At 30.5% G+C, this 22842-nt stretch overlaps 1 protein-coding gene across 1 annotated transcript in view; it reads right to left on the reverse strand.

Moving 5' to 3' along the window:
• Positions 1–11571: 11571 nt before the first annotated feature.
• The window catches only part of LOC129226353 (achaete-scute homolog 1a-like), a 34333-nt gene continuing 23062 nt past the window's right edge, over positions 11572–22842 (reverse strand). The window contains exons 2-3 of the mRNA XM_054860955.1: positions 20024–20188; positions 11572–11643 (exon numbers count right to left, since the gene is read on the reverse strand). Of these exons, the coding sequence (XP_054716930.1) occupies positions 11572–11643; positions 20024–20188 (237 nt within the window). The remainder of the gene's footprint in view (positions 11644–20023; positions 20189–22842) is intronic.

Here is a 22842-nt window from a genome sequence, read left to right on the forward strand (position 1 = left end):
GTCTCTGGATATCTGGATGTCTTAGATCTCTGGCTCTCTGGATGTCTGTAACGTACGTGGTGCCTAGACCGTTCGCCCGATTTTCATGAAATTTGGCACAAAATTAGTTCTTAGCATAGAAGTAAGCACTTCGAAGCGATTTTTTTGGAAATTCGACTTTGTTCTTTTTTTATTCCAATTTTAAGAAAATTTTACCGAGTAAATTATCATTACGTGGACGAGTAAATTACCAAATTATCATAACGTGGAACCGTAACATGGGTGAACAAATTAATCATCCATTATTTGTAAATATGCAGGCGAATCAAATGACGATTTAATTTTCTAATACGGGCAAAGCCGTGGGGGTACCGCGCTAGTAAAAAATAAAGTAAAAAAATATTACTGAATTCGAAAATACGGGATGAGGGACAGCTATTCTCTCATTCGGCAGATACAAAATCCTATATCTTTAAGGTAAAAATATGTAAGTAATACTTCTTGTGTATTAAAAACATATTAAGGGCCATTCCATGGAAAACGGTGATTTTGTCCCGCACGTAACGCTTCATGCATTTTATTAAAATAATAATAATTTAAAAGGATGATGAACAAAATTTTGTTGCTTAAGAAATCACAAACGCATGTGTGACTTCTTAAGCAAAAACTTTCTTCAAAAAATATTATTTTTTAAATGAAATATAGGAACCGTCACGTGCGGGACAAAATAACCATTTTCAAAGGAATGGGCATATAAATATTTTGTTTCAATGGTTTAAATAATTATTTCTAAACTAATGAGATATGTTTCCTTTACGTTGGATCCATAGCTTCCAAAATCTACAATTTGTTTCGTCATTGCTGCATTAATAGAGACAAAAATATTCGTTTATTCATAAGCAAGTTACCAGAGGTTGACCCGCACGTGACGCATGTAAATAAATTTGATTTTAAATAACAAAATTGTTTAATAAAAATATAATTGTGTCAGGAGTATCTTCGTATCAAATGTAAAGATGTAAAAAAATGCGTACTCCTGTTTCATTAAAATATTAAGAAATATATCACGAAATGTTAATGAAATTTAAGCTTATTTTTGTCCCGCACGTGACGGTGGAATGGTCCTTAAGTAATGTACCCTAAAGAAATGTAGTGTTTATAATCGGATTTTATTGAAATAATATGGGTGCAATCTTTTTTTTTTCACTGTAGGATAATAAATGTGTAATATGTTGAAAAAGGCTCTTTTGGTATTTTTCTTCAAAAGTTGCTGTTAGGTTTTCTTGCAATTTAGTTATTAACCTAACCTCAGAAGTTTTATTTTTAAATACAAGTAAAGTTTATGTCCTGAACTAAAAAATGCTAACTAAGAGAGTCAACAATGAAAATCTAATATTTTTACTAACATATTATTACAAGCATTGCACTAGCTTTAAATGTGAAAAAAAGAATATTTTAATGCTTCTAAAGGTCTTTTTTTTAAAAAAAAAGTGTGTAACTGTCAATGTAAAAACAAGTCTCAAACTGCAAAATTTTTAATTTGGAACTTTTATTTTTAGAGCAATAAAAACAAAAGCAACAACTACCTAGACATATTATTTCATTTCCAATTTCATTTTATGTTTTTTACTAATGAAAAGGATTCTATAAAATTTCATTTCATTAAATAAAGATTAGAAATTTCCAAGGTTCTTGCGTTAATGCTTTGGTAAATCTTTTTAACTCCACTGACTTCACTTCACTTCAGTATTAAACTGCACAAAAAAGCCCGAGTACATTCCAGATTGTCGCCAAAAGGAATATTAATCGGGGGTATACTGTTACGATTTATGCTCAAACACATTCATTGCTTTAAATTACTTATTTAAAGCTTTTATCAAGTAAAAGAGGTAAAGTGTTTCAATGTTTTTCAAAATTAAAATGTTTAAAAAAAAATACATTTAAAATAATTGTATTACTGCTATCTTATTTTTATTAATATAATTACTATAAGTATAAGTATAAAAATAATTATATTTATACTTATAATAATATTTATTATATTTATAATTATATTGCTTTTCTTGATATAGTCTAAACTGCAAAATTTTGTTTTTTCTTGAGCTGTTAATATGTAATATGTTTGTTGAAAAAAGAAACAATTGTTCTTATAAAACATATATGAGTGTTATTATTTTGTCATTGATCACATTTCCATGCTTCTGGTTGTTAGTATCACGTTCTTAAGTAATTTTACTGCATTTTCTATGTGCCTCGATTCCATTGATGAAGTATTAATAAGTTAAAGTTCTAATCAAATAGAACGATGTCTGATGATGATTCTTTTCGTAAAATCAAAGCATGGAAAACTGGGCATTAAAACTAGGGCTGCGGAATCGGAGTTGAAGATTCGAAGTCGGACTGATTTTGAAGTAAAGGAGTCGGGAGTCGAAAACTTAACATTTCAAGATTTAGAGTCTGTCATTTTCACTCGAAGTCCACTACTTTGCCAGTGCTTTCAGAATAGGATCTAGCGTCGAAATCAAACTAATTTTGTGGTAAAGGAGGCTGAGTCGAAGACTCTGAAATTCCTGGATTCGGAGCCGGAGTCTGTCATTTTCGCTCCGACTCCACAACCCTGATTAAAACAAAAAATTAATATTTATTTTCAACGAAAAAAATCTACTACCTGACACTGACCCAGAAGCTCCAATGAGAGCTTAATTAATTACATATTTTTAATAAAAACCTATTTTTAGTGAAAAAAATGTAGAATTTTCTTTTTCCGAAAAAAGCCTTCTTTTTGCCAAAAACATTTCTATCCTGAACTTTAAGAAATATGCTAGTGTCGGCTGAAGTAATCAATCCCAAGCAATCAGAATTCTTCCCAGTTACAAATTAAGAGTAAAATGTAGCTAACTATTAGCTCAAATATGCTTTTTTATAACTGATAAAACACATTAAATACTGTGTTCAAAGTTAGTTTAAAATTAAGAGGATAAAGAAAAAAATAGACCTTGAATTTATCCCTAGTGCAATTATTGATACTCACGCTGCAATTTAACATATAAACTTGCTAGTCTGTAAATCCAGACACTATTCCCCCCATCCCCCCTTCCACCCCAGACGGAATTTTTTCTTGAACTTTTGAAATTAATGTGATTTTCCATTCAGCTTTTTGTCACACTTAATTTAAGCTCCATTTTCCAGCTTTTACAAATACTTTCCGTTTAATACAAATTACTGTCACAGTAGGCAGCAATTTTTTAAACATTCATTATATATAAGAATTATTTATGCTGAAATAATCACACGCTAGCCTATGGAAAAAATATTTTTCATTGACATTTTATTTAACCAAACCCTTTATTTTTATTACGTAAAATCCATCATTAATATCTTCGAACTCCACTTTGTGCCATCTATGAAGATTCATGTCTAATTACGGAAGCGATGCATAAATTTAATTGACTCGAATTTCTCGTTTGAGTTATGTAATTTTTTAAATTGAAATATGTGCTGGATGAAATGAAAATTGCCCAGAGATTTGACCCTTGCAATTGAAAATGCTAACGCAGAATCGACCGTGCATCTTAATAAACTTACCAAGCGATAGTAATCGGAGAAACGGACATACCGACAGTTTAAACGGCAGCTGCTACTGCGAAGTTCCTAAGACAATATGACGCTTAATATTCCTAACAGGTCCGTATTACGTTAAACCGGGACATTTTTTAGTAATAATGGTAGTAAGGTTTAAAAATGGCCACGTGTCTCCTCTGAGGTTGCGAGATAAATTGACTTGTGGTATTGGAGATAACGAATTTTTCGTTTTTGATTTTTGTGTTTCAGCGCTAGAAATTTATCTTTACCTCTCAAATTTTTAAGTAAGTGGTTTGATGAAATTGTAGCCACCGAAATTAATTTTGAAAAATCTTTCTAGTCTAATTATCTTTGATGGTAATAATGTTTAAATTAAGCACATGTCGCGTCCGAGGTTGAAAGATAAATTAACTTGTTGTATTAGAGATAAGGAATTTTTTGTTTTATTTTTTGTGCTCTAGCGATCAAGATGCTACAAATTTCAAGTCGACTAGAATTGTTTGAAATTCAAAAGTGAAACATTTTAATCTCAGTAGAACAGTACATGCTTACATATTTCCGGGAAATGTGTAATGATAATGATTAACATTAAAATTAATAAAATATTTGATTTGTGGCAGAAAAATAAATAGATGAATGGGATTTAAAATTAAAATAATGTTTTTGCACTCAATTTTTTTTGGGCATGTAAATAAGAAAATTAAATTTTTGTAAAAAAATGAAACTTCTCAATTTCAGTTGAACAATTGGTTTTTACTTTATTTCCGAAGTAAAGTATGCAATAAGTGCATTGTTGCGGTATGTAATAAGTGCATTGTTTAAGTCTGTAATATGTTGCATTGTTTAAGTATGTAATAAGTGCAGTGTTTAAGTAAGTAATAAGTGCATTGTTTAAGTATGTAATAAGTGCATTACTTAACTATGTAATAAGTGCATTGTTTAGGTATGTAATAAGCGTATGGACTTTAAAATGAACTACACAAATTATTTTTGCCGGCATAATTTGTTTTACGGGATTAAAGCGAATGCTAGTCTAATATTTTATGTTTAGTATAGATTTTTTATGGCTCTTTAATTCAGTATCATAAAAAAAAAAAATACCCGGAGAACCTTTGGTTGATCGAAAATTCCGGATTCAAGAGGCACTCAAAAACAGCTACCAGGAGATAATAGAGGCTCTAATTCTTTCCTTAAACACGTTCAAATTTACAAAATAACTACATATATACCTATGTAACATTTACCAAACAAACCACTTTGTAATGCTATTTGTATAGTTTTTAACTTTATTACTGTACTTATAATCAAATCTTTTCAGTAAATGTTAGACAAGTAAGAAATGTAACTCTATTAAAGCAAAATTAAGTAAAAGTTTATCTAGATTGTGTTGTTAATAATACAGCCGAATGTATTTTTTTTCACTTCAAATATATGCGTAGTTAAAAAATGATTGCTTTATGAAACAAGACTTTACTTGAACATTCAATCGGTTTTTTAAATTAATAGTATTTTTTAAAATGACTTATTTGGTGTTTTGAAAATCTACTGTTGGGTTTGAGGGGGGAAAATCTCCGAAGTGATCGAAATACTTTGTGTCTACACTAAAAATGGTTGCCTCCAGTGACCATGAAGGGATATTGTTTACTAATGAAAATAAATAAACAAAATGTATAAATAAATAAAAATAAAACTTCAGTGAACCGACTTTGGTTGGGTGAGGTTCCAGTAAAAAGTTTCGAATAACAGAGGTTCTACTACGCTTCATTTTTGAACATATTTAAAGTTTCTAACATTTATTTTATTTTCATACGTGTTTAGTTTCATTAAATATTTTCGTACGGAGTAATTGGTGCACCTTTATATTTGGAATCTGTATTGGCATTAAGTTTCCCCAAAGGCACTAAGTTAGGTTTTTTGAACTGTTCAAAATTGAACGAAAAATTGTTCAAACCAAAAAGTGAAAAATGGGAATGAGGTGTCCTTGATGCCGAGAACAAGTTTCTTTGAATCGGACTATTCACTCAAAGGTGATTAGTGGGGCACAGACAGACAGACGAAGTTTTTCAGGCACATTTTTCCTATCTCAAAATTCTATTTTCGAAGTTAAATAAATACCTTTGTGCATGAAAATTAAAATAAGAACTAACAATGTCAAAAGCACAAATTGCAAATTTCTGCAGACTGCAGATTCTGTCGGCTTTTTCTCGGATGTCTCTTCATCCATAAGCTCATTTCTTTTGCATTGAAAAAGGCGTTCCTTGTAACACCGTCTGCAGTAACCTGCTATTTGTGCTTTTTGAGGTTATTTTACCTACTTTCCAAGCTTCAATTTTTCAATATTTGTTCAATTACTTTATTATTTATTCTTTTTTTTATTATTTTTTTTTTTTCGTTTTTTGCGGTATTTTCAAACGCATCAAGTCTTCCATTGTGCTTTGTTTTTTCTTTGTTTGACTTTTACTGGAAAGGAGGCAAACAATTAAAACCCGTCATGAATTTGCACACCGGAATAATCTCAAGGAATGTTAAGTAACATTTCATGTTTCTAATGTTGGAAAAAGGAATGCGAATCAACATGACGAAGAATGACAATCATAAACTGAAATCCAAACCAGTATAAAAAATGTGTCAGAAGAAAGAGCAGAAAAATACAAAATCAAAATATTAATAAATAAATTAAAAAGTTAAAAAAATAAAAATAAAAACAAACAACTTCTTCCCTTTCAAAAAAACAACCCTAAACACTTTTCATAATGCACTCAAAAGTACAAAATAATTTTTATGTGTCAGAAAAGACAATATTTAAGCATTCCCGTAGTTTTCAATTATTCCAAGAAAATGACTACACAAACGAGGAAAAGTGCGGCTCAAGTCAGGTAGAGAATTTGTTATCATCATCTAACTTTTTATCATAAATTTGAGTGTTGAAACATGCATATTTTTCTGAGAAAGTTTGATTTAAAATTATTTGAACTACACTTTTCCCCGTTTGTAGAATTATTTTCTTGGAATAATTGAAAACTATAGGAATACTTGATTATTGTTCTTTCCGACCTAGAAAAGTTATTTTGTCTTTTTGAGTGCATTATGAAAAGTGCTTAATATTTTTTTTTAATTCTGTTATTTTATTCTTTTTAGTTTAAATGTATTTCAGAAATAGAATAATGTTACCATCACGAAATTTCATCTTTTTTTTTCATATAAATGCATCATACCAAAAGAAAAAAAAAATCTATATACGTGTCTGAAACTTTAAGCATTTGGTACTAAAAATTAATCCTTGTTCCCCTCTAGGATTTGTTTGTGTGCTAATTTAATTAGAACCATTTAAATATTAAAGGTTTCCCAAATTAATTCATGTTTCGCAGCATGCAAGTTACTCGTGATAAAGATTCTAATATATCTCTTTACTTAGTCCCCGATTTCGAATATTGGCATAGATGAGGATAAAAATCCTAAGAAAGCAATGATAGTGCATACATTTCATGCTTGTTCCAGGGAAGCCTTGATTCAAAATTTTTATTATGATTTCTATTAATATTGCTGTTGCAAGGAAACAAAATTTGTAACAACGGTTTTATGTTTAAACATTTAACGGAAAAATTACATGAAATTTGCTGTTTTCCATCCTAATCGAAACAATAATTTTATTTTAGAATTGGAATTTTTCAGCGCTAAGTTGTACCTTAAGATTAAGAAAATCATTTATTGAAATCCCGAAGTCTCTAAGTGGTCTAGCTGCTGAGATATAAGCAAAAGCAGGCCTCAGATTTTTCCGTGACAATCAGGCCAAGTAGAATAAATGTGCTAAAAAAACCCCCATAAAAAGGAACAATAAAAGATCTAAAATAGCTGTCAACAAACAAAGGAACACAGTTAAGCCTAAATGTTTTTCCTGCAATTGGTCGATTCGATTTAATAACGCTCGAAAAAAAAAAAGTTCTGCGATTGGTGTGAAAAGAGGCGTGGGAGGAATTTTGTCCAAAATTGGGAAATTTTTAAACATCTGGCTTAAAATTGAAATATAATGAACGAAATAATCGTTCTGTTTAATCGTCTTGTCGTTCATTAAATTTTCAATCCAGTGTAGTGGATGTGACATTTGCAGGCACGTATTCACACTTTAATTCTGGAAATTGAATTCTTAGCTTTTATGTTTTTTTACATTTGTAAACAAATAACCATTGTATATCTTAATAAAAAGTTTCAAATTTCTACTTAAAAAATATAAATACTAATTTGTATATGTTGCGGATTGACATTCTACGTCACACCTACAACTTGTACAAACTACTACTTTTTAAACACAAAGAAATGTCCAACGTTTAAAATCCTTAGATCAAACAGAATATGTCATCGACTCCATGCTAAACTAACGAATGTGAAAATTGGCCCTTTTCAGATCAGCCAAAACAATATTTTTTTTCCACCTAATGCGTTTAGTTATTTTCAATGTTTTAATTTTTATAGATAACTTTAAGTGTAAAACTATCGTTTGAAGTATTTATAACCAGTAGATATTGGTAGCATTTTTTGAGCTATATGGCAAACCATCAAATTTGAAAAAGGCATTTTGCGATTACTCCCATCCATTAGTTTAGTATGGTGCCGACGATATATGCGGACGAATGTTACCCTCTCAACAATTGATTGTAAGAAAAAAAAAGAAAGAAATGAATGGAAAAAAAGTAACTTAATTTTTATTTATTTTCTATAGTTATCGAAGTTTGTTTTTCATTTTTTGTTTCTTTCTTTCTTCCTTCTATTTTTATTTATTTATTCATTTGTTTTTGATATATTTAACTATTATTTTACCAAACTAAGAAAAATACATATTAGTGTTATGTTATTGTGGATGCATTATAGGTTAAATCAAATACATGTTTTATAGATTGTTGTTCGAAACAATACACCGTTTGTATAAAATATGTTTGATTTTTGGGTCTTAATAGATGTTTGAATTGATTATTGAGGTTAAAAATTATTTAACTTTCTTTCTTTAAAAGGTTTATATTAAGCATGTGGAGTGGCTAGAATATATTTTAATATATGCACAGCCAAAGATAGAAGCAATTACTCTTAGTTTATAAGGTCAATATTACCAACAGGTCTTTATGAAAATGTCTATAGTATGTGTAAGAAAACTTGCTAACACAGTATTACGTAGTTAACGAGGTATAAAACTTTGAGGCTTCGAAAATACTTAATTAATTTTGAATGTAAAATAAAAAACCACCGTTTTTTTTCTATGGAACCCAAAGTTTTGTTTTGAAATACATATTTTATAAAGTAAAAAAATAGAAAAAGTAACTACGCAAGTAGACAATAAAACTTTCACACTTTATTATAATTTTTCCTGAGCATCAATACATTTCATCATCACAATCATACTTTATTTACAACAATTCAGACACATTTCTTAACCTTATCGGAATCAACAAAAGCTCCTTTAAATGTAGTTTTCAACATAATACTCTCCATTGAACAACTCTAATTCGTTTACACATCAAACGGATACATTTTCTCAGTGAAAACAGTGTCTTATCGTTAATCTCTATAAGAGCTTGCAAACGTGAACATTAATTGTGCAATAATGCAGCGGTCTACATTTAATTGCATTGGTGCAAGAATAACTGCAGTGCTGTTTGCAAAAATAGAGTGAGGAACCCATTTCCAAATGTAAATACTTGAAAATTTGGAGTCGTGGTAGAGTAACATTTATCACGTTTTAAATAAATCGAAAAAAGTTGGGGTAATAATATGGGTAATAAATGGAATAAGTAAATGGGTAAAAAGAACTGTTGTTTTTTTTTTAAATGTAGTTTTTTCAATGCATGTTAGAGAACTTTTACTTGAGCATACACTGCGAAATCTCAGTGTTTGACCATTCGAAACCGTGGCATATTTTTATTGTTCTATGTCCCTTTGTCTTTAAAAGTTAATTTAGAATAATGTTAGGAATTAAATGTAAAAAGACACAGCCCTCAACTTACACAATACGTGCGTGCATTATTTCCTCCTATTTTTACGCGATTTTAGAAAATGATCATTACTTAAAAAAATTAAAAGTTCAAAATGTCGCTGATTCAACGGAATAATAATGTTAAAGATGCCTTAATTATCAAATAAAGTAAATTTCGAAAAAAAGAAAAAAAATATCGGAACTAAATGCTAGTAAGTGTGTTTATAAAACTACGTAATGTATTTTTTACTCAAATTATTTAGAGTATATAGCTTTGTACTTTATTCATAACCAGTAAGTAACTTCATTCATATAGTAGCTTAAAATTATTGATGTACTATAATATATTGGTATTTTAAAATAAACAAAATCAATAAACATGAAAAAAAAATCTGACTTTTTGATATTGCAATATTAAATTATTACAGTAAGCTTGTAACTCGTAATAATCTATTTTGCTTCGAAATATTTTAAGCACGAAATATAATAAACATATAATAAAGTTTCATATGAAGTTATATTATGTACGTCATTAAAGTTATTAAATACAGTGACTGATAATGTATTTTACAACAATGTGAAATAAAATTTAAGTGAATAAAACTTAAACCACTTATGCATTGCTCCGTAGTTGCCAAAAAAAAAAAAAATTGAAATAAAATCAGTAGATATCTTATATGAGACAGTGAGAAGCAAAGGGATGCCAGTGGACATTTTCAAGTTTTTAAATAAAACGCGTTTAAAGATTAGGTCCTTGGTGGGATTTCATTGAAAACTTTTTCTAAATCATGGTGTATAGCAGCACCTTCCAGGGCTACTCTCTTGCTCCCAAACGGAGGAGAAGTTCACCTAGCATTTGTGCTGGTTATCTTCAAATAGTTAATTTTGCCACAAACATCCTTTTCTTTTCACTGCCTCATATGTGATAAGTATCTGCAACTTTTGCATTTGTCTAATCATGTATAATTGTACTACAAGTGATGTTTCAATAGAAACTTTGACGCTTGTATGTACTACAAAAGTCAAACCAAAAACATGAAAACAAAATTTTGAATTTCGTACACTGTGTAAGTCGAAGCTTCTATTTCACAATAATGATTCAAAATGTACTTAAAGAATGGGGTCGTTTCCAAAATGTTAAAAATATTTTTTTCTGAAAGAGCATGCTTAAAAAATATTATCTGGCCATTTTTTAAATAATTTGTTCAAGTTTAATATTTTTAAAAAATTGCTTAAATCAGTGCGCTTTTATTGTTTACGTTTCTGTCGTGTGACATCACAAATGATGAAATGCCATTCTGTGTTGCCATTCACGGATAAAAATATTTAATTCGCATCTTTACTAACGTGTATTGGCAACGATAGGGTTGATAGCAAGTGTAGAGCGCAATATTTAATTCGCTTCTTGATTATCATAACGTGGAAACGTGGTAGAAAGATACGCCGAATTGCATCATTTGTGACGTCATAAAGACCACGCCTTGTTTTCAAAATCGGACATTTAAAAAAATAATAAAAAAATAACTGTTGGAAAAATGAAAATATTCTCTGGGTCCATGTTATTTTTTTTTTCTCATTCTATCAATTTCAGTGACTAAAAGTAGTATTTTTGACTGAAAGAAACAACCCTATTGACACTTTCAAATCGAAGATTAATTTTGCATTTTTTGTTGATGTTTTTTAAAAGACACAAGCAATCGTAAATATATATTCTTCACTTTTTATGGACGATAGACCACATCTGAATTTGCATTTCTATAACAAAATGGCACAAAAAAAATCGATATTTCATTCGAAATAATAATCTATGAAGCATAAAAAATTATGATCATGGCATGGAAATTATCTTTCATATGACACTGCAGAAAATGTCCAGACAATGTCAGTTCTTTCGTCTATGAATGTCTTTAATTTCTTAACTCCCGCAGCGCTTATGAAATCAGAATATCACCGAACTGTGACATCTTTCGCTTAGAAAGACAATGTTCTCAACATATCGCATAGCAGTGAAGCAGCCGTTTACAGTTCTTTCGCAACATTTCCCTCAGTTAACTTTGTAAGCCGTCCGCAAAATCGTCGTAGAACGAGATGCAGCTGTTTTGGTTGTCCTCATTCCAATTCTGGAACAAGAAAAAAAAATAATTAGAACATGCATTTGATGAAAGTGTAAATGATTTTTAAACAACAGAGAGAAATTTGGTAGAATAAATGTTCAAAGTAATGAGTCAGGGATGTTTAACTTATGATAACCCAGATTTGAGTCACAAATCACAGTAGAAACTAGAAACAAAATAAATTTTAAGTATTTCAGACTCTTTTGTACTGTAATAATTAAATAAATACCTTTATGCTTGAAAAGTAAAATAATATATAACAACGTTTTATTGCACAAAAATTTCAGATTATTTTGTGTAATAATACGTTATTATATCTTATTTCATCTTTTGTACTGTATCTAATTTATACGAAGTAGAAATTTTAAACTGTCTTGAAAATATGCATCTGTAATAAATTTATCAAACGAAACTTTTCAAAGGAATTTAAACTGTTGACTACTGAGCAGATGTATAAGTTGTAAGTACATTCTCAAGTGAAGTAAGTACATTCTCAAGTGATCAAGTGTGGAAATCTTCCATTATACTACGCGCAATAATAATTTTAAAAAATCAAGAATTTCAAAGGAAAGAGTTTTTTTGTCGAAATAATGTATATTTTGTGTAAGAAGTATTCGTAAGCTCATAATCTTCTTGAAACGTTCCAAGCCTAGTAATATTTTGCATTGTTTTTTATCTTTAAATTTTCTTATATAATTACGCATGATTCTCTTTGATAATGCACAAAAATTTGCAGATATTTATTAATCACGTATCATGCTTTCCTCATTAAACTCACACAAAAGAACAAGAAGAATAATATGCTAAATAAATACATGAAACAGCTGTTTAATGCACTAAACTGTACCTTTTCTAAAAATAAACCAATCATACATATTTTTCTAAGAAATTCTTTTGAAACTCTACAGTAAAAAAAAAAATTTTTTTTAATGAAATTCATTTATAACTTATTTTTTCGCCATGTTTCTGAAAGTGCAATCTTTGTTTTATATAAACTCTTTTGTATACGTACATGAAATAATATTCTAGTTTAAAGTTGAAAAGTACCTTTGTGCTTGAAAAGTAAAACTAAGAAATAACAACGTTGAATTGCACAAATTTGCAGATCGGATGTCTTTTCATCCATAAGATCACTTAATTTGCATTGAAAAGGGTGTTACTTGCAACCCCGAAACACGTGTCGAAGCAATCTGCAATTTGTGCAATTATTTGTTGCTATTTCTTTTTTTTAGTATTTTACTTTGTACTGTCTATGTAGAATTATACCATAAATTAGAAAGATGTTATAAAAGAAGGAATACACAAAGATACAATGTTTCTTTTCAGTATAGAGCGCCACCGGAAATATTACTACTTTATCGGATTTCTGACCTTTTGTTGGACAAATTTACATCCTATTGTTACATTCCCCCTCCCCAAAATCAATTTAACTAGTTAAGAAGTTAAAAAAAGAAAAAAAATATGCTCATAAAAAAGCAATGGGTAACAAGAACAGCAAAAAAAAAAAAACGCCCTAGGAGGCCCCCCCTCCCAGGTAAAACCACAACAAGGGTGCTCACCATCCATTTCCTGATGCACGCACGTTGGCCTGATGCAGGCTCAAGTTGGCGTTTTAACTAACATCACCACTCCGAAACCTGACAGTTTTCACCTGGCGCATGCAGCACGCGACCACTTCTGACGTCACGGCTAGATCACCGGGCCAGCATCGTTTAGATGTGAGAGATAGTATACGAAACTCCTGCTGCCACCATATTTGGTTCAGAAGGAAGACCAACGAAAAAATCAGGCCCGTATTTATAGTCAGTCAGCAAAGAATTCTAATCTTTTTATTAGCTTTAGTAAATTATTACATTTATTTTTTTTTTATTGAAGTTCACGTAAAAACGTAACATGTGCAAGAATGTATTTAGATTGGTTAAAAAGTGAATACACATATATATATATATATACAGTAGGCACCGCTTAATGGGATCATTTTGGGACAAATACAATTTGATAACAATAACCGACTGATAACAATAACCGAAAAGAATCTAGGAGACACAAAATAATATTTTTTTTTTCAATTAAGGTGCATTTATTTTGGCAACCTCAAATTAAAAATCACTATGACTTAACTGAATGCAGTTTTAAATTATAAATTATTAAATTAACAGAATAGAAATAAAAAAAATGAAAGGAGAAAAAAAAGGAAAAGGAAAAAGAAAAACGTTTCTTACATTTCATTGACATATTTTTTACTTCCAGGGTTTTATTATTGGGTTTAAAAGGCTACCTGAAATTGTTTCTTCAGCATTTGCGTTCGTTTTGATCCATATTTTAAAATTTATTTCAAATGGCAGAGAACTTGCGAAACTGATAAAAGACAAACATAACTCAGAACGAAGAACAGGGGGAAATAATCATTGTCTCAATATTATAAAATCACGTGTTAAATATGACCTGAAGTATTCCGAAAAAACCTTTGAAGCTTTGTTTCCTGCTTGAGTCAGAAGCATTTTTAAAAATATAAGGCAAAAAATCTGATAATCAATCAAGTTTCAAAAAAATAGCTATCCCGATTTGAACGGAGACTGTGCTAGATTACAAAATGTTTAAAAAATATCCTCAACTTATTCAGATTTAAAATTTAAATGTAATATTTGGGTAATTTAATCGTGGTTAAAGATTTTTACAATATTTAATCATTGTTTAAAACCCCAAAACACATTCATAAAGTTAATTTTTCTACGTATCTAATTTTCTTCTTTTCGTTTCCTTTTTATCATTTTCCTTTTACAACATTATAACGATATTTTATGTTACATAGTTACTTCCCAAAACATTTATTTGTAGGGAAATGAAGTTTTGCGTCCTTTTAGAGAGATTCTACCAAAAAAAAAGGGATTCGCTCAAAACCCTTCCTTTTTAGCCATACGCTTTGTATTTACTTCTGCATTCCTCCAAACTCTTAAAAATTCTAAAAAAGTGCACCACTTGTCTTCAAGAATGAGTTTTTAATTAGTTATGCTATAATTACAGTATCCGTCGCTTTTTAAAACCACATTCGTTCTGAGGACAATTTTATAAAGTGGTTGATTTTATAAACCGGCATACCTACTACACTCACTTAAAAATTAAAGGTTTCGAAGTTTAATCCTCTAAAAATAAAATGAATTACTTCATTTATTTTTGAGTGCTTCAAAATACAGATTACATTTTGAACATGAGGTACATTTTTTTACGCAGGGGTCTCAATCACACAACATTACGCCAATATTTCAACATAATTGGAGACTAAAGATTCAGTATCGTTTGAAAACTTACAATTTGTTTTGTAACTTTCAACATTATATCAATAATCAAGCGCTTTTCCGACATCTATTGAAGAGAGCAAATTCGGCTGACATTTCCTCATCTTCTCTTCTTAGTGCTTCTTTGTCGAATTTTTACACATGATGTCCAAAAGTTTGATTTTATAAAACGTTGATAGTGATTTTATTAAAGGATGGTTTTAACATGTTCTGACATAACAATGATTATGTTTTTCCAGATTTTATTTTAAAAAGCGGATGATTTTATAATCCAGTTATTTTAATAGTAATGGGTACTGTGTCGATATTTTGTGTCTATACGTGTTTATTTAAAGGCAGACAGTTCATTAAAATACTCTACATACAATAACGCTTGAAATGGTTTCAAAAAGGATTGATTGGACATTTAGCTCAAGGTTAGTACCGTACCCATAATAACCCCCATTATACATACTTAATGCTTACCGCTTTCTCACTTTTAACATAGAGTAAAAACGAACTCAAAACTGTTCGGAAATCTCTGCTATCCATCGGAGATATTAGAAATCAATAGTGGAGAAGTTAACGATTGGTTTATTTCTTAATTTAAATTTAGAAATTAACCAATTAACAATTTAATTTCGGCTGTTTGGATCCATTGCCATTTTGTCTTCGTTAAATGATCGCTGGGTAGCGTTGTTTTTCGAATTATTACCAGAAATGGATAGTTCACTTTTCAAGGCAAATGTGATAGGCATTTAGTATTAAGGGGACGTTGACTGTATTGAATGTTTTACTGTTTTACTGTCGTTAATTTACATTTGAAAATTAAGCTTCATTATATAGTAATTAAGTTAAAACTCGGAGCTTCTACTGTATTTTCAAAAGAACATAAGCTCACTTGTGTCCAAAAATGTCGAACACGGGTTCTCTCCCCCTCTCTCTCTTTGTGCAATATTTGGGGGAGGAAAAGGGACGATCCGGATAATAAAAATAACAGAGTCGAAGCGAAGGTTGCGCATGGGGCGCTTTATTTTATCATCAGTGTTACAACTTTTCACACGTATCGGCGCTTCCCTCTGGGGGTCTCTTCTTAAATTCAGTCACGAATTACTTTTTTTGGGTCACGCAGGGGCATGTGAAATTCTGTTGTTTTAGACCTCCACTCGGTTATTCCCAAAAGAAAAATCATTGATTGATTATTTTTTGGGGAAAAATGATACGTATTATGAAGATGGGAAGATGGTAAAACACGTATTTAATATGGCAAATATTATGTTTATTACTGCTTAAAAAAATGTGTGATTTAAAGCTTATTTCTTTTGAATTTTCACAGTGCGCATTTTTCTAAAACTTTAACTAATTTTAAATTTGAATTGCGGTTTCTTTGGTTGTCTTACAGATGATAATATTTTAAAAACTTTGAAGCAAAATCTCAGGATTTTTACTACCAAACATTTTATGAACAAGCAGAAAACTCAATGCAACTGAGGCAAAATCATAACTCAGATGGATACAAACAAATATGAGATGTTTCCTCATTCCTCATTAGCCGAAAAACTTCTCGAAGAATGGGATACATGCAACTTTTGTCACCAAAAATGATATTTTAATAACGAATAAAAGCGCCATAGAAAAAAACCAAAAAAAAAAAAAAAGGCCCTCGAAAACCCGCAAATTACACAAAAAGAGATTTAAATATACCAAAAATGCTCCTTGTTAAAACTCCAATTCGCCAAATCTCTAAGGGAAATTTCCTTTGGACATGCTTAAATTGTGACAAACTTTTTTCCAGGAAATATTTTTGTACATTTTAGTGTCTTTTTGTGTAATTTTGATGTTCTCTCGCCTTTGGATATTTTTCTTTATTAAATATTCTTTTCTCTTAAAATATATAGGGGATCGGGGGGGGGGGGGTATCACTACATTCATAATTTAGGGAAAATTGAGTAGAGTTCGTATTAGAGATCGAAATAGCATTTCATACTATCGCTTTTTGCATTTGAAATGCCTTTCTCTCTGCATAAAACCACTTTTGCAACACCATAGGTATTCATATCATTGCTTTTCGATGTTAGTTAACATTACGTTTGCTTCAGAATGAGATATTTAGTGTGGATTTCTAACTGAAAAGACAAATTATTTATCATGCGATGAAGGCATAAGAAAAATAAAACCATGAAACTCGTAAAGAAAGAACTAGAAACCCACATGAAGACATTTTGTGACATCAAACACTTGCTCGTCACCCGCATAACAATTTGTGTCAACAAACTTTAACTATGCGGGTTATAACTACACTGCGCAATCCCGAGCCACCATTCAAAACTTAATTATAGCTAAGAAAGATATCGAGTGGTTTTTGCACATATTTCATTTTTTACCTTGAAACGTGAAGAAACTTAATCGAGCTGTCCAATTAAAAATAAAGAAAAGTATCAACCTTGAAATATTTTTTTTCCTCGTTTCTAAAACATGATAAACATACTTTAAAACCCGCATGGACCGATTTCTGATCGACTGTTTTTCACATTCAATTCTCCCGAAAGATTCTATAAAACTACTAACCGCTTCGAAGTGAATCGTGCTGATTTCTTAGTTAGAAAATCACGATACGGTATGGAATAAAGACTACGCCAGCAGCCTTGACCATGATTTTCGCTAAAACATTCGACTCGTGCAGATAGTCAATTATTTCAAGAAAACCGCAGAACTGCGGTTTCAGCTCTGACTGAAGCTTTATGTTGTCTCTTAACAACCCCTTAAGCAAAAATTACTCAAATTGATTTCAAGCACGTGTAGATACTAAAAGAGAAGAAGACACATGAATGGAAAGTTTATTATAGAGATTATATCTTAGCTGCGGGTAATATGTATTGGATTCCAAGACCAGGTTTGCTTAGTTTGGGAAGCATTAGTGATAACCGAACTGGTTTTAGGTTGTTAACATTTTTGCTCACTCATATTAAATATGCGAGTGTCGAAGTAAGAAATATTTTGCATTCAAGGGACATGCAGTTTTCTATTTGCATTGAAAATTCTTTAATCGTTTATATGCGAAGATAATCGCTTGTATGAAAAACAACAAAATCAATGAGAAAAAAGTTTCATCATCTTGTTTACTATTTTTTCTTTTTCTTTCCTTTTTTTTTGAATAAAACTAAGGAAACAATTTTTCTTATGAATAAATGAGTGGACAACGGAAACTAATGAAATAATTTTGCTTTTGAATAAATGAGTGGACAACGGAAGCTAATGAAACAATATCGCTTATGAATAAGTGAATGGACAACGTAAACTAATTGAACGATTTTACTTGTGAATAAATGAGTGAACAACAGAAACTAATGGAGCAATTTTGCTTTTGAATACATAAGTGGACAAAGCAAATAAAACACAACTTTTTATACATAAAGGTACACGTGCCAATACTTTTTTGGATGATGATTCATCACGACTTTGCGGTTATGCTGTTGTATGCTGAGCGCTTTTGAACTAATGAAGGAGCTCTATTGTAACAGTGAAATAGTAACAGTTTGGCTATGATAATACGGCATTTGATGAGACAAGAACTAGACGATTCGATTAGTTAAGAAAAGGGTGAGAAAAAATGGTTTTCTTCGCCAGCAATGTTATCGACTTTGAGCTAATATAAGAATTTCTCCCATTTTTCATCATCCCATTTTTCTCCATTTTTCGTCAAGCATTTTGCTATAAAGACCGTACTATATTTGCGTTAGTTTGTTTACGTTTTGTTTTATTCACGTTGTTTATCCATTTTATTTATATTTTGCTCAATGGTTTTTGAATGAAATGTCACTAATTTTAATAAACCTTTTTTTAAAACGTCTCTGTGCTGTACATGAAAATTTTGTTTGAAATAAACTCCCAATAAAAATATTAATTTGATATTTTTCAAGTAAAAAGTTTTTTTGCAGCCAAACTTTTTTCAAGTTTTCTTTCAAAAAAAAAAAAAAAAAAAACATTTGTAATCGATTGTTTGCAATTTCAAGAGTACGATTCAGCATACCATGAATATTCAAAGACCAATATCTTTTTACATAAACAGAAAAATATTTCTTTCTGTTGAAACATCTTTTATAATTTAGTTTTTGAGAGAGAGAAGAAAAGCCAGATTATTCAATTGCTCCGAAATTTTTTTTAGCCTTCTATAGGAATTTTTTTCGAAAATTGGAGTAATGGTCAAAATACACGTTTATGAATTCAAAAAATATTATTTTTTCTTCCATTCACACTTATTCACTTTATTATGCTTGATAACGTTATTTCAAGTGTTTTCTTTAAATCATTCTTAACTCAATTATTTTTCTTTTATTATTCTTCCTGTAAAATATTTAAATAATTTTTTTTAAACTTACATTTATTAATTTTATTTATAACTTTTTACAAGAGCTCCTTTGACACGCTCCTTTTGAAAACAAATTTTTATCATTAAGTGAAAGTTTTTTATTCGTAGAAAAATAGCGAAATTTCATTTAAGATCTACAAGTCGAACCCAAAAAAGCAAAATACTCAAACTATTAAAATTATTTTTTTTTCTTATTGAAAAAATAAAATATCAAAAACGTTTTATGTATTTGCGTCCATAAAGATAGTTAGATTGGAGAGATAAGGGAGGTAGAGAGATTAATTTTTTCTATCCAACAGTGGAACAATAAATCTGAAAATGCAATGAAATAACGAAAATCTTCTACAAAACGCATTATAGTTCCTCATCAATCCAATACCACATTAATGAAGAGCAAAAAAACAACAACAAAAAAAAAAGCATGCACATTTTAGAAAAATTATTTGCAAATCTTAAGTTGCATTGGTGAAAGAATATTAAAAAGCATAATATTTCAATCTCACAGTAATTAATGCGATTTCTTTCCTTCTTCTCTCTCTTCACATACGGATAGATATGTTTTACCGCTCTCCACGTGTTAAAAACAAACATTTATCCTTCTCTGAGAGAAGGGGTGTCCCATAATTATAATATAAGCAGCATGCAAAATCACCACCACTATTATGTCTCCCCTACGACTCAATTACGTCTAATGAAGCAATAACTATTCAACGCAAGTAAACGATGGAGTATGAAATCTCACCGATGCTAGCGGAAGCCACCTTTGATGAATTTCGTTCTCCTTGTTGAGGGAATCTGCCTCGACGTTCATCAGGCACAACTCATCAGAGCTCAACTCCTCATCTGCTTTGGTCAGCATTTCTTGCAGCATTTGAATGTATTCGATCGCCCTGTGTAAGGTCTTGACCTGAAAACAGAAAAAAAGTGAAATTGAAAAAATGCATAGGGGCCGTCTATAAATGATGTTTCCCTTTTTTTTCAACATATTTGACTCCCATATCCCCTGTTACAAAGTGTCGCAATTTACATTACCTCTTCCTCTTTCTTGTGACACGTTCACTATATTGCACTGACATAAGGTTAAAAAAATGCTTTTATTTCAACCCAAATGCGTGGCAACACTTCTTCTTGCCTCCTCTTTCCTCCCCACTTCCCCCAGAAAGCGGGACGTCATTTGTAGATAACCCAATAGGTTGGGCAAAAATTCTACTTCAGAAATTTACTTAGCTGATTCTGTTTTGGTTAAGTGTTCGAATTGAAATAAAGAGTAATCTTTCAGGTGGAACAAAAAAAAAAAAAAAAAAAAAAAAATGTATCAAAAAATAAATAAATAAACAAACTTAAAAACTTACACTTAGTTCTTTTTATTTTCAGTTAATTATTACTTTATTTCCTTCGGGTGGTTAACGGTGGGTAGCCTAATTGTCTAGCATTTTAAAGAATTCCCTTAATAAAAAACTGGTATTCTTAAATTGTAGTTTTTGTCCAATACTAAAATAGAGTGTATGAATAAAAGCAAAGAACATCATGCAGAGCAAAATGAAAGAGTTTCATTTGTTCTTTGAACGTTATTCTTAGTGACCAAACTTTTAAAGCAGGAATGAGAAAAATGAATTTCGAGACGCGTGTTTCATATTTATTTCTAATCTTGAAACAAGTATATCTGCAAAAATCGATCCCCACATTTGTAGTTTGAACATTACTGAAAATATCTTTGCAGGTAAAATTACATTTAACAACATTTTATCGTTTACTGTTGTTGATATTTTTTTTTTTTGGGGGGGGGACGTTAAAAAAGAGCACAGTACTTCAGTAATGTTAAGTAATGTGTTTTGTTTATAAAACATAGATATAAGAAAAGACGAAAAAACAAAACTGATGGAGAAAAAACCTTGTGTGTTGTTGTTGCATGTATTCGTATATTTTGATATTTCTAGAACACAGATTCAAGACAAAAAAGAAAAATGAAAGAAAAAAAAATAAAGCTGACGTGTGCATCACATGACTTCCTTTTACGCCAATTTAATGATTTTTAATCACCACTTTCAGAAAAACACCATAACCTCATCTTATTTGGGCATGTCACTCACATTTATGAATCTAAAAGCATTTCAAATATTAATTAGATTGTAGCCAACCGATGCAAAAAAAAAAGCGTTTTACAGAGATTACGTTTCCCTACACCAACAATCTTAACGTTATCCAATGGATAACTCTCTAAACATCGCTAATAGCGTGAAATTGAAACCAAATTCCAAAAATATATTTTTCCTCCAAATTTGTCTCCAACTTGCCAATATATCGCCAAGTTGGCGACGAAACTCGGCAGCTCAAAAGCTTGGCGATATAACGCCAAGTGTTCACCAAATTACATCATCACTTAGTTTGCATTGAAATTAACACTGATTTTCCGCAAAAAGGCGTAAACGACCCATTTTGGATTATCCGAATGCAACCAAAAGGGTAAGTGCAGACCCCACTAGGAGTCCACATATTGAATTTCAACTTTCAACGGCATACCATTTTTGAGTTATGCAAGATACATACGCACATACGCACGTTACGAGGAAACTCGTGGTAATTAACTAGGGGGTCGTCAAAATTGATATTTTGAGCTCCCAAACGTTCTTAGGTACATATGCACGTGCGGTCGGACAGAGAAAACCACTCAACATTTATTCGGAGGTGAGCAAAATGGAAATTCAGATCGATATCTGAGTGAATTTTTTTTCGCTTATACAATACTTAATTTACTATGTAAAAGGAAGTAAAAAAATATAGAAGAATGAATTAAAAGTCCGACAGAATACATTCGAAATGATTGCTTGTTGTTTTTGGGTTGTAACACAACATAAATAAATTAGTTGGTGGCGTAAGATAAAAATAAATAGCTGATTAAAAAGTAAAAGTTGAGCAAAATCAATTTTTTTTACTTCCACCGATTTTGTTTTAAAATTTTGCATTTCTTTGCAACATTTAATTTAATTATCGTTTGCGCTGCATTGATTTTTCTTTTTTTTCTTGTAATGGCAACGATGAAAGAAATTAGATGGAATAGCTGAAATATTTTGATGGAATGCCACTGATGTTTTCGCTCATCTGCTGTTAACGGAAAATATTATGTTATATCTTACGTAAGGATTTCGTTAAAAGACGTTTTTTTTATTTTTATTTTTTTATTTTTTATTTTTTTTTACAAAAATTGAAAAATGTGATTTTTTTTTTACTTAAGAGCAGAAACTCATTAATTAAAAAATTCCAATGAAGTTGAGTGGAAGAAACTCCGACAATGTTGGTAGAATTTATATTGTGGTGGTTGTACAACATTGATAAGGTATTGTTGGGTATTTATTGGTTTGCTCAAGAATTTCCAACGGGTACGGGTAAGTCATTTTTCTGTTTGTCAAGTCTGAGAATGTGTTGAGAATAGTTTTTCTAAAGCTTTTTTTTAATAAAAAGTTGAATAGTTTATTGGGCAACTAATGGAGGACGAAGATCATCGAAATTCCAGCTTCAGAATGTCAAAAAAAGATATCAGGAAAATTTAGTTCCCCCCAAAGA

This window comes from Uloborus diversus, chromosome 7 (genome assembly GCF_026930045.1).
Source record: "Uloborus diversus isolate 005 chromosome 7, Udiv.v.3.1, whole genome shotgun sequence".
Lineage (NCBI taxonomy): Eukaryota > Metazoa > Arthropoda > Arachnida > Araneae > Uloboridae > Uloborus > Uloborus diversus.